This window comes from Cherax quadricarinatus, chromosome 28, assembly GCF_038502225.1.
Source record: "Cherax quadricarinatus isolate ZL_2023a chromosome 28, ASM3850222v1, whole genome shotgun sequence".
Lineage (NCBI taxonomy): Eukaryota > Metazoa > Arthropoda > Malacostraca > Decapoda > Parastacidae > Cherax > Cherax quadricarinatus.
In genome coordinates this window covers 5,384,223-5,397,242 of record NC_091319.1, presented here as the reverse complement: position 1 = coordinate 5,397,242, position 13,020 = coordinate 5,384,223, and the positions used below count along the sequence as shown (strand labels likewise).

At 38.5% G+C, this 13,020-nt stretch overlaps 1 protein-coding gene across 9 annotated transcripts in view; it reads right to left on the bottom strand.

Moving 5' to 3' along the window:
* The window catches only part of LOC128693242 (uncharacterized), a 664,368-nt gene that overhangs the window by 14,621 nt on the left and 636,727 nt on the right, over nt 1-13,020 (bottom strand). For 7 of the 9 annotated variants that reach the window (XM_070089334.1, XM_070089335.1, XM_070089337.1 and 4 more), the window contains 9 exons: nt 12,583-12,792; nt 11,442-11,589; nt 11,115-11,249; nt 9,224-9,350; nt 8,493-8,621; nt 8,051-8,264; nt 7,636-7,831; nt 742-872; nt 40-207 (listed from right to left, as the gene is read on the bottom strand). In XM_070089334.1, the coding sequence (XP_069945435.1) occupies nt 40-207; nt 742-872; nt 7,636-7,831; nt 8,051-8,264; nt 8,493-8,621; nt 9,224-9,350; nt 11,115-11,249; nt 11,442-11,589; nt 12,583-12,792 (1,458 nt within the window). The remainder of the gene's footprint in view (nt 1-39; nt 208-741; nt 873-7,635; nt 7,832-8,050; nt 8,265-8,492; nt 8,622-9,223; nt 9,351-11,114; nt 11,250-11,441; nt 11,590-12,582; nt 12,793-13,020) is intronic. The other 2 variants (XM_070089338.1, XM_070089339.1) reach the window with 2 other exon arrangements.

Below are 13,020 nucleotides of genomic sequence, written 5' to 3'. Positions count from 1 at the left end.
CTTTTTCTTATCCATAAATGACTGAGTCTTATAATTTACCTGCTGTATCATAAGGGTGAGGCACTGGTGAGCTGCTTTATTTTCATGAAGATCTCGTTGTTCAGGAGTCCCTGCTGCCCTACGTCGCAGTGGGCTTGACCCAGACCCACCAACGTTTAAGTGGAATAGTGATGGTGCTAGACACACAGCCAAGTTGCTGGCATGCATCTGTAAAAATATAGGATTAGCTATAAAAAAATTATTACTTAAGAATCTGTCTGGTATTTACTATTCTTTCTCCTATACAGTGAGTTTGCAAAGTGAAACTATTATCTTAATACCTTTCTGATGTTCATTTATCAAGTGCATTAATTTTTGTGCAGATATCCTGGATTTTTTTTTAAAGTTCTATTTATTAAACTAGCTTAAGAAATAAGGCACAAAATTTTGATGTGCTTAACTGAATTGGATGATTGGAAAACAACCCCAACAACCTTTTTGTGATTGCCAGTAGAACATCCAGTGCAATATCAGTTATATTAGAGACAATATAGCAAACTCCTTATTTCTGCCTACGTCCACGCATGTCAAGTAACAGATCCTATCAGAATTTTATGACTTAAAAATGTCCTTCTGCCCTTTGTGATTCCTAACAGAATATTCACTGCAATGCACTATGTTTCATTAGTACCAGCACAATAACCTGTCCTTTAATTCTGTCTCAAATCTCTCTACATCAAGAAATTGTGTTTGGTGATATACCTGATTGAGATGTGAGTTAGCTGCAACATCTGCTAGGAAGGTTAGAAGAGCCATGAGCACTTCCCTGTTCTCATCTGGCAATAATAAAACTGCACATTGCAGGGCCTCAAGACGATGTTCAGCAGGTAAGTCTGAGAGAAACAACAAGCATATTATAAATAAATGTTACATAAAATGTAAAGCTTAGCATATATATTTTTTAAAAGAATGCATACATGACAACATACTAACATTACTGATAAGTACATATATCTGTATCAGCAGAATACAAAATTACTATTATATTCATGAGGAAACACTAAACCCAATAGGGTCATTCAGTTCCTGGGGATTGAGAGATATCTGGATATAATCCAAAGAAGAGGGTACCTCTTGAGTTCATAGATCAAAAGCCTTTCAAGTACATCAAGGGATCCTCCTTGAAGAAAGCAGTATAAAAAAAGGTTATAAACATTGAACAACATGTCTGCTAAAGACTTCCAAAAATCATACTAGGACCCACTCAGTGGTTAAGCAACTGCTGCCATACTAATGCAGGGTTTTCACCCACATTAAAAATCAACCCATAACATACACATCTAGTAAATGTAGTTATAATAATATGGTGGGTAATAGATATGGTAAATAAGTACTATTGAAATAAATTAGTTAACCAAGATATACACTTGCATTTTAACCCTTTCACTGTAGATACTCCCCAAATTGAAAGCCTCTTCGGTGTCAGTATTTTTGAAAAAACATAAAATTATTTTAACTTTATAATGGTAGAGGATCTTTTTCTAAAGGTAAAGACAACAAATTCATGCAGGCGTGAATATGGAGGTCATGGAGCACTTGCACACCAGCAATTGTTGCTCAATTTCAGTAAAATTTTAAGCCAATTTCAGTTCTCAAACTGACCTAATTCACAGCTATTTCTTTAGTATGCTTTTTGTACTATCCAACAATCACAAGAAATTGTCAGTTTTTATTTTTTCAATAAATTCCAATTTACAGTGTCTGAAACAAACACCGTAGACATTCCAGCCGCTAAAGCAATCAAACTGCCAGGCTTCTCCTATATAACACTTGCCCTCCTATCTGAATCCATTGTCACACCAAAATTCCATGTTTTTTGCCCCTATTTCTCAACTAATAAACTACAAACAAGTATGTTTGGTCACAGTTTAGGCCATCCCAATAACTGAAACAAAATTAGTAATTACCCATAAGACAGACCTGTTGGGGGGATAATACTGGAGATCCCCCCTAGTCTTCTCTGATAATACATATCTCAAAAAATCTATATGTAATTTCTGCCACTCTGACACCTATTTCAGGCCACTTCTGGTCTGAAACCAACTACAATCTTCTCCATTTCACTAGCATGTCTTCCAGTCTATCTATTGGCACCAAGAAACAGCCATTAAAACCATATTTAAGCCTTATGATTAGTTGCCCAAAATTCATTGCTTAATTAGTGGCTTTCTTTTGTAACTAAAACTGTATTAATTCTTTTAACTGCATACATTATTTGTATGGCATAAAGAAATAAGCATTATTATTATTATTATTATTATTTAAACCAAACACAAGGTCACAGGTTTGTCGTTCCGATCATGTTTTTAAGGTACTGCACATACCCATTACACAGAATATACACTGCATGGGGCATTATTTTTTTTATTGCTGCACACACCTCACAAATACATTCTATTATGTCTAGGCCAAAATTTACCACTCACAACAAAATCTGAATTATGCTTAGATCTACATCAACAACACTGATCCCATTGATGCAGCTCTATGTGACCAACAGTGAATAGGTTAAGCAGATTAACACATAAAAGTTATAATATGCTTATTATCTTACACAAGTTTGGAAGATTCAGGATGAGACTATAACCAAGAGGTTGGAGGTTAGACTTAGATTAATAATTTACATGAGGATCACCTATTTCTGTCCAAGTTTTAACATGACACCCTTCAAGAGAGGCACCTTGATGTTAATAAAGTGTTCCTGATCCAATGAATTGGCACTACCCTCCCCTTCCTTGGACTGATCCTGATTACCTCCTATTCCTAAGATGCTGTATGACTCTTATTCATCTGTATCTCTCCCCATGAATATAATAATATCGTATGAGAGATGGTAAGGGACTACAGTAAATGATAAAAGTATTCATCAAGACGTGTTGAATAAATACATAGTACTGTACTATTCTGGTTACTGATTTTTACTGGAAAAAATACAAGGAATCATATGGTAAAGAAAGTAAATAAAATAATTTGCAAGTACAGTAGGGCCCCGCTTTACGGCGTTTCGCTTTACAGCGTTCTGCTAATACGGTCATTTCAAATTATGACCAAAACTCGCTATATGGCTCCCCCCACCTGACTTTCTGATACGGTCACTGTGCCGAACCCGGTTTGTTTACATTCTCCATGAGATCCGTAAGCACTAAGTCTCTCCATTTTGTCTGGAAACTCCAAAATTTCAAGTGTTTTTAAAAGTTATTTCATATTTTATATATACCCTGATAATTATACTTATGTATACCTATACCTAAATAAACTTACATACCGTGCTGACGTGCAGGTACACATTAAAATCAGTGTCTTATGTCTCGAGACGTCATATTAGTAATGATAATAATCATCGAGTCTCATTTAAATGTCGTATATTATGTTAACCCTTTGACTGTTTCCGACGTATAAATACGTCTTACGAGCCAATGTTTCTGACGTATTTATACACATAAATTCTAGCAGCTTCAAATCAAGCAGGAGAAAGCTGGTAGGCCCACATGTGAGAGAATGGGTCTCCATGGTCAGTGTGCACCATATAAAAAAAATCGGGGAGCCAGTGGTGCATTGTGGGAATGCCATTTCAGTTGTCCTTTTTCAGCATGTCTAGCGGTAAGAAATATGTGATTCCCCAGCAAATCTGGGACTCTTCTCTTCCCAAGTGATGCTCTAACACAGATGGAAGTGTCAGTGAAGATCAATTTCATGATTTGGAGGAGTTTGAGACCAAAAGCAATGGAGGAGGAGGAGGGGAGGAAGAGGAGGAGGAGGAGGAGGGAAGGAAGAGGAGGAGGAGGGAAGGAAGAGGAGGAGGAGGAGGAGGAGGAGGAGGAGGAGAAGAGGAGGAGGAGGAGGAGGAGGAGGAGGAGGAGGAGGAGGAGGAGGAGAAGAGGAGGAGGAGGAGGAGGAGGAAGAAGATGTAATAATATTGTTCCCTTGAAGCAAGAAAAAAAAAAGTCCACCCCATGACAGTGACAAGATAAGGGGAGATAACATCTGATAAGAGCTGACTTTGATGAGCATAAAGGAGGGTAATATTACATGACCATCGCCCTCCCTTTGTTTTTGCTGGTACACAAACATTTGTCTGTCTGTCTATTTGTCTGTCTGTCAAGCTCCCTGTCTGTCCATCTAGCTCTCTGTCTCAGAGAGAGCCACAAGACTGTGTCATCACGTTTACTCACATCTTCAAGCAGAGTATAGCACTTTGTCTGGATTTCTTGGGTTATCCTAGGTAATTTACACTATGTATACTTGTATTTATGTGTACCTGTGAGACAGAGATAGGCAGACAGATAGAAAGAGAGAGACAGATTGAAAGATATAGAATGAGGGAGAAAGATAATTAGATAGAATGGAGGAGGGGAAGCAGCATCCGACCCCATTGTTTTGACAGGCAGTATTGGTAGTGACTAATGACACAATATGTCACTTTGACAGCTGCCGACTTCTGACTCAAAACAATTATAAGCCACACACTCGCACACAAGACGAGGAGGAGGAGGGAAGGAGGGAAGGAAGAGGAGGAGGAGGAGGAGGAGGAAGAGGAGGAGGAGGAGGAGGGAAGGAAGAGGAGGAGGAGGAGGAGGGAAGGACGAGGAGGAGGAGGGAAGGAGGAGGAGGAGGTAGGGAGGAGGAGGAGGAGGAGGGAAAGAGGAGGAGGAGGGAAGGAGGAGGAGGAGGGAAGGAGGAGGAGGAGGAAGGAAGGAGGAGGAGGAGGAGGAGGAAGGAAGGAGGAGGTGGAGGAGGAGGGAAGGAGGAGGAGGAGGAGGGAAGGAGGAGGAGGAGGAGGAGGAGGAGGAGGAGGAGGAGGAGGAGGGAAAGGAGGAGGAGGGAAGGAGGAGGAGGGAAGGAGGAGGAGGGAAGGAGGAGGAGGGAAGGAGGAGGAGGGAAGGAGGAGGGAAGGAGGAGGAGGGAAGGAGGAGGAGGAGGGAAGGAGGAGGAGGAGGGAAGGAGGAGGAGGAGGGAAGGAGGAGGAGGAGGAGGGAAGGAGGAGGAGGAGGGAAGGAGGAGGAGGAGGAGGGAAGGAGGAGGAGGAGGGAAGGAGGAGGAGGAGGAGGGAAGGAGGAGGAGGGAAGGAGGAGGAGGAGAGGAGGAGGAGGAGGAGGGAAGGAGGAGGAGGGGAGGAGGTGGAGGGAAGGAGGAGGAGGGAAGGAGGAGGAGGGAAGGAGGAGGAGGGGGAGGAGGAGGAGGAGGGGGAGGAGGAGGAGGAGGAGGAGGGGGAGGAGGAGGGGGAGGAGGAGGAGGGGGAGGGGGAGGAGGAGGGGGAGGAGGAGGAGGAGGGGGAGGAGGAGGAGGGGGAGGAGGAGGGGGAGGAGGAGGGGGAGGGGGAGGAGGAGGGGGAGGAGGAGGAGGAGGGGGAGGAGGAGGAGGGGGAGGAGGAGGAGGGGGGGGAGGAGGAGGGGGAGGAGGAGGTGGAGGAGGAGGTGGAGGAGGAGGGGGAGGAGGAGGAGGAGGAGGAGGGGGAGGAGGAGGAGGAGGGGGATGATGATGATGATGATGATGATGATGATGATGATGATGATGATGATGATGATGATGATGATGATGATGATGATTTGTTTTTGTAAACAATATATTGATAATTATGTTTGTGTGCTTATTGTGTTGTATACAACGAGTGTATATATATACATTGCACCTTACTTTGGTCTCATAGGCCACGTAAGTTATGTGAAAAAATAAAATAGTGAAAAAAACAAAAAACCTTCAATTACAAGTAAACTAAAGTTTACCGGGTGAGCGGCAGTCGCCGCTGTTGCCATACTCGCCGCTGTTGCCATACGCGGCTCATTTTCTGCAAACTTCACGGCTCTATATCTCGGTAAGTACCGATGGCAAAAAATTTTTTTTTGGACTAAAACACTCAGAAAAATAATCTTAACATTTTCATAAGAAAAAATAATTTTTTTTTTTTTTGAATATTTGGCGACATAGAATGACAGTTTCAGAGAGGGGCCTGAAACAGTCAAAGGGTTAATATACACATTTTCATTAATCCATCTATGATATTTTTTCAAAATTATATAATAAACAGGATGCATAGCATATAAATATAATAAATACACCCCACAGTAGAATAAATAAACAAATATGGGATGTGGTAGCCAGATAACTTGTACAAGTGATGGCAAGAATAACATTTTCTCTAGTCTAACATAAGAGAAAATGTGTTACTGGGAGTAACTGTAGAAAATTATTCTTTTCGTATGTATGTAAGTAAGTTTATTCAGGTATACACAAATACAGTTACATAGATTATCATACATAACAGCATATGTGTAGAGAACCTGGGATAACCCAAAAAAGTCATAATGCCTTATTTCCATTGCCTTCACTCAGAGCATCATTTCTTCTCAAAACAATGTTACATGAGAATGGGAGTGTTCTTCTTTATTTATTCTACCGTATCAATGTAGAGACAACTTGTACACAATGTAACTTGTACACAAACCAGACGTGTACACTTTCTTTGTTTACAAAACTTACGTTCGCCTGGTTTGTTTACATAACTCTGCGCCTGTCCTCTCTCATGTACTCATTCTCTCTCTCATTTATTCATTTTATCTCGTTTACTAACTCCTGACCCTACATTAAGACTACAAATATTTTATGTTGTGTATCTTTATATGTGTATGCTTCTAAACTGTTGTATTCTGAGCACCTCTGCAAAAACAGTGATAATGTGCGAGTGTGGTGAAAGTGTTGAATGATGATGAAAGTATTTTCTTATTGGGGATTTTCTTTCTTTTTTGGGTCACCCTGCCTCGGTGGGAGACGGCCGACTTGTTGAAAAAAAAAAAAAAGTAATGAGTGAACTGTATATGCATTTTATCGCTCTGGGATGCTTAAATATCATAGAATAGTATGTGTGGGTGGGGTGGCCTGGTATGGTAGCCTGACTGACTACCATACGTACCACACTTGATCTCTTACAATAAATACTACTCATTTCACCCTAGATTAAGACTACAAATATTTTAAGGAAAGTAATGAGTAAACTGTATATGCATTTTATCGCTCTGGGATGCTTAAATGTAATAGAATATTATGTGTAGGTGGGGTGGCCTGGTATGGTAGCCCTGCTAGCTACCATACATACCACACTTGATTTCTTACAATAAATACTACTTGTCTCACCCTAGATTTAGACTATAAATATTTTAAGGTAAGTAATGAGAGCACTATGTGTGTATTGTACTTTTTTATTGTTTTTTGATGCCTAGTTCTATTGCTAATTTAATATATGTTAGTGTAAACTTGTTATCTAGTATTTGTATGCATTTATAAGGGGGAAAAAAAGGGCGTTCCACTTTATGGCGACTTCCGCTTTACGGCGGTAGCCTGGAACCTAACGTGCCGTATAAGTGGGGCCCTACTGTACTTGTGATTACCAATTGTAACTTACAAGAAACAGACTTTTAGAAAATGTTATCTCCTTTTGAAAAAATTCTGAAAGTGTTTTGGAATTAGTGATTTTTCTGAAATGAAATACAGAATTTTCTGAATTATGGAGAGTACTGTATTCTAAAGCAGAAGTTTCATTTTAAGAATTTTCAATAATGGTACAAGTAAGAGAAATTACAGCACAAAAATATTTTTACATACACTGGAAGATTGCAATAAACATTTCTGAAAGCTTGTTTGTAAGCAGAACTTCAGGTAATTCCCTGAAGTATGTCTTGACCATATCAGCGATGTCACATGTACCAAATGCTGAATACTGGATGTCTTCCCCTGATTCATGAAACTCTCTTAGTTTTTGAATTCGAGAACGAACTCCAGGTTTTCTGAATATACCAACCTAAAAATAAGATTAATAATTTTAGCTATAACACTGATTAGAAATATTATATAATTTTAAGAAGCTTATACGAATATGACAGTTAATTAAAAAAGTTTGAACTTTCAAAAGCATCCTAAATTATCAGACCTTATTAAAGTCACAATCAGGTTTTTCCAGAGCCCTCATAAAATCTTAAATAAAATATAAGCACTCTTAATTATTAATTACAGTACATACTTGATCTAAACTGGTTGCTCTGAGATACTGGAGTGCAGCTTGAATACCGGGAGGAAGTGGCTGTCCTGTCCGCTGGGTGATCACCAAGAGAGGCACGCCAAAAACTTGTCTATCACGATAATCAGGCGTTTTAATTTTTCTCATAAACTTTGGCAGTTCCCAATTCCATCCACTACGATTAGTTGGACAGTAACGCTCCATAAGTGCTGTTAGTCTGTCAGAATGAGCAAGAAGATTCACATAGTACAAATACTCCATGAACGTACATATACCCTTCATACTTAAAGTTATTTTATGGATACTAATAACAAAATTTGTACCTCACGATTTTCAATAATACTGTGGACTCTAACAGAATTGCAGGACCACATTCACCTATGAAGTCAAATAATCTATATTTCTTCCAGGAAATTAATACTTCTGTCTCCTCGAATATGCTTACCTTAGAAGGGCTCTTTTTCGCAAATGGAGCATTTGACCTGCACTGAAACCGTTTATTTGTGTGCCCAAATGCCGTGAGCAAGGTGGGTATGACTTTCTATTAAAACTGTGCCATCTGTCTACTGTAATTCTGTAAAATAAATACAAATGTTAATCATGTGACAGTGACTGCTAAGGGTTTTTATCAGAAACTGTCTAAATAAAAACACTGTTCAATTACAACAATACTGCCTTGAATGCCAATTCATGTCTTAAACAGTATTTTCATTATTCTGCAAGTCTCAACAATATACTCTATTCCAAATGTTCTTGATACTTATAATGTCAAGTACACAAACAACCTACACATAGGAGACTGAAATTTATGACAATGTTATTTGTGTATTCTACCCAGTCATGGTACTGTGTCTTTTAATTCTTTATACTGCCAAGTATTAAATATTAGCTATGTACCAATAATAACTACATTGATACCTTGTGATAATTCACCTGTACAATACAATGTAAAGTCACTTATTTTAAATTAGTTAACCCATACTTTCAACATTGTAATTGTTTATTTTAAGTTGTAGTGTGCCTTCGTTATTTATCTCATGATCATTCAGTACTGCTTCAACAAACGATCAAGCAGTCAAACACCTACACAGTACAGCATTATAAGATGCATCTCTCTCTCTCTCTCTCTCTCTGACTTGTTTAAACTGCTAGATGAGAACCGTAACATAAATTCACCTTCTCTGACAAGGTTCGTCATTTTCATCATCGTCATGTGTGGAAGGTAATGGCGAATCTCCACTTTCAACAGTGCACTCACTGCTTCCCGAGCCCTCGGGGACGCTGGCTTCTGAAAACATGTAGACTACATCATAATAAGACATAGTGTAGATGTTTGGTATACAAAAGTGATGAAGATAAATTAAGTTACCAGCACAAAACAACTAACTAATGCTGACTACAGCAAGTGAGCACAAGGAGCTTTAGGCCTAAATAAATACTAATGCTGCTAATAATAATTAAGACTAATAAAGAACTATAGTACTCAGATTAAATTTAAGGTTAACTAGAGCTTCGAAAGCTGAAATGAAGTATAAATAAAACTATAACTACCTTAAAAATCAACTAAATAAATATTTTAAAAGTTTGTGAGCATATGTCCATGAGTGTTACACTATACATAATTTGTTTTTGTCCTAAGGCATTTTTTGAACTCAAAAAATTAAATAACTACATTTTTTTTTTTCAACAAGTCAGCCGTCTTCCACCGAGGCAGGGTGAACCAAAAAGAAAGAAAATCCCCAAAAAGAAAATACTTTCATCATCATTCAACACTTTCACCTCACTCACACATAATCACTTTTTGCAGAGGTGCTCAGAACACAACAGTTTAGAAGCATATACGTATAAAGATACACAACATATCCCTCCAAACTGCTAATATCCCGAACCCCTCCTTTAGAGTGCAGGCATTGTACTTCCCATTTCCAGGACTCAAGTCCGGCTATATAAAAATAACCAGTTTCCCTGAATTCCTTCACTAAATATTACCCTGCTCACACTCCAACAGATCGTCAGGTCCCAAATACCATTCGTCTCCATTCACTCCTATCGAACACGCTCATGCACGCCTGCTGGAAGTCCAAGCCCTTCGCCCAAAAAACCTCCCTTACCCCTTCCTTCCAACCTTTTCGAGGACGACCCCTACCCCGCCTTCCTTCTCCTACAGATTTAAATGCTCTCCATGTCATTCTACTTTGATCCATTCTCTCAAAATGACCAAACCACCTCAACAACCCTTCTTCAGCCCTCTGACTAATACTTTTATTAACTCCACACCTTCTCCTAATTTCCACACTCCGAATTTTCTGCATAATACTTACACCACACATTGACCTTAGACAGGATATCTCCACTGCCTCCAACTGCCTTCTCGCTGCTGCATTCATTTAAATATGCAAGATTACAGGTATGTCTTGCTACTTCTACTTACACTTAGGTCACACTACACATACATGTACATGTTTATTTATACACACTCATCTGAGTTTTCTTTGATTTTATCTTAATAGTTCTTGGTCTTATTATTTTTCCTTTTATATCCATGGGGAAGTGGAATAAGAATCTTTCCTCCGTAAGCCATGCGTGTTGTAAAAGTCAACTAAAATGCCGGGAACAATGGGCTAGTAACCCCTTTTCCTGTAAAGATTACTAAAAAGAATAAAAACTATACATATTCAAATTAAAAAGGCAATTAAACAATGGTAATACAATACGCAGTATAATAACAATGACCATACATATGACTAACTTCCTCCATCCCTATATTACTTCTCCTCTCTGGAAAAGTCTTTTAACCCAGGAAAGTGGCAGATGAGATAGCAATGAGGGTAATCACACATTTAAATGTATATACACTATATTTAAAAAGCAAATCTGCTTTTTTGTAGTTACAAGTACCTGTACTGCTTAGAAATTTTCTTTCAGATACTAAATGAAATTTTTAATACTGCTTTCTTTACTTTAGTTTCCATCCCTTTGTTGTTCTGTAAATGAACCTATTCTAACTTCAGAATTATTTAATGACTATTGTAATTTGTAAATAAAACATGAATAATTTTAGACTCACCAGAATCCATGACTTCTGGCTGGTAATCATGATAGCTTTTGTTGCAAATAATGAGAGGCACATTATCATAAACAGAATGTCTCTCTTCTTCTGGACTGGGTAATGGAGAGAGATTCTCTGTATTTTTCTCCACACCTATAAAACACACAGCCCAATTATCAAACTGCTTCTGTAAAGTCTCACCAAATTTAATACATACATGTATATGAAATCAAAAAGTCCCAGTATTTACCCTTAAAGAAATATGAAATATCATTATTGCATATCCTTAATGAAATGGCTTTTTGATTTAAATGATTATGAAAAACAAATAAAATTTATATTAACCTGCTCTGATGCTGGCAAGAAAGTTTTCTCTAGCAATCTGGGAATCTTTGCCATATGTGAGGGAGCCAGTGTGTCTCAGATGACTTGCTCTTGATGGTGTCCCTGTACCTGCCTTACTGATCCGCTTTTCTGAACATACTGACAGTCCCTGTGGAAAATGTGTATTTAACAGCCACATCAAAACTTGTTATTACTTGTCATATACAAGTTATAACAAAGAAGGTACCCTGATCAACAACAAACTGGCAAGTGCTACTGATTCAGATTACCGGATAGGATTGTGAAATAACTAATTCCCAAGTACAGTGGTACCTCGAGTTTCAAACAGCTCCCAACTCGAACAATTATGTAAGTATAGTTTTGCAAGTGCTTCTGTAAGTGTACTTTCAGGGGTCTGAAACGAACTAATCTAATTTACATTATTCCTTATGAGAACAAATTCGTTCGGCATCAGCACTTGATCAGCCTTCTGGAACAAATTAAGTTCGTAACTCGAGGTACCACTGTAATTAAGATTTTTTAAGAGAAAAAATTTATTATTTGCATCATAAAGAACAAAATACTAGAACAAGTAACAGCACTGAATGGCCAACATTAGTTTAGGTTTTGTGACTATAATAGATAATGTGAAGATAGTTATGGAACTGAGCTTATACACAAGATAATGCATTTCAGATTTATGCACCCTGTTTACCAATCTATTTTGTTCCATTTTTCCTATATGGCCATGTCATCAATTTCTTGCTTCCTCTTTGATTTACACTTTTCAAAGCACCACACCATGCTCAAATTTCTTCCTTATTCTCAGTGCCATATGAGTCACACCATATACTGACTGGAAGCACTTCCATTGCTTCTTATACGTTTCCTTAGTACAACATTCAGTTGCTTCAGACTATGCAAAATTGTCAGCACCACTACGTTCAGATACATTCAAATTTTTTAATCTATTGACAAAATGTTAACTTCTATCCAGACCTTTAAGCACTTCTAGGGCTTTTTCTCTTGTCTGTTCTGCAAGGTACCTCACCTTTCTTAAAACTATCTACTAAGACTTATACCCCTAAATTTATTTCTTCCACTTTCCGATCTCCCAAAAAACTATAAGTTACTCCAATCACCAATTTCTCCGATATCTCACCTGTCCCACTGACGTCATCTTATTGGAGTTAGCATCTGTGAGGTAGTGTCTCCAGGTTGGTGGTGAACATTCTGAGTCACTGTAGGCGCCTCCTCCACCCTCCCCTCCACCTTGAGTGCTGCCTCCTCTCCGCCAAAACCGTCTTCTCCGGCGGCCTCGGAACATTGGGGTAGAAGTCTGAGAGTGATCTGAAGCTAGGGATGAAGAGTCCTGCAAATAAAAAAAGTTCAAAATTGTATCATCTTGGATTTGTTGGGCTTTCTGCTGATTGTCATCACTATTTAATGCAGTATTTTTAATGTGAACAGTCAGAAAAAAAAAAAAAACGCTTACAGAAAAATCACACAATGAAAATGCTCCAATATACTTGATTGTAATACAGTACAATAATAACATATGTCTTCAACACAAAATTTAAGAAACACTAAAGGCAGGTAT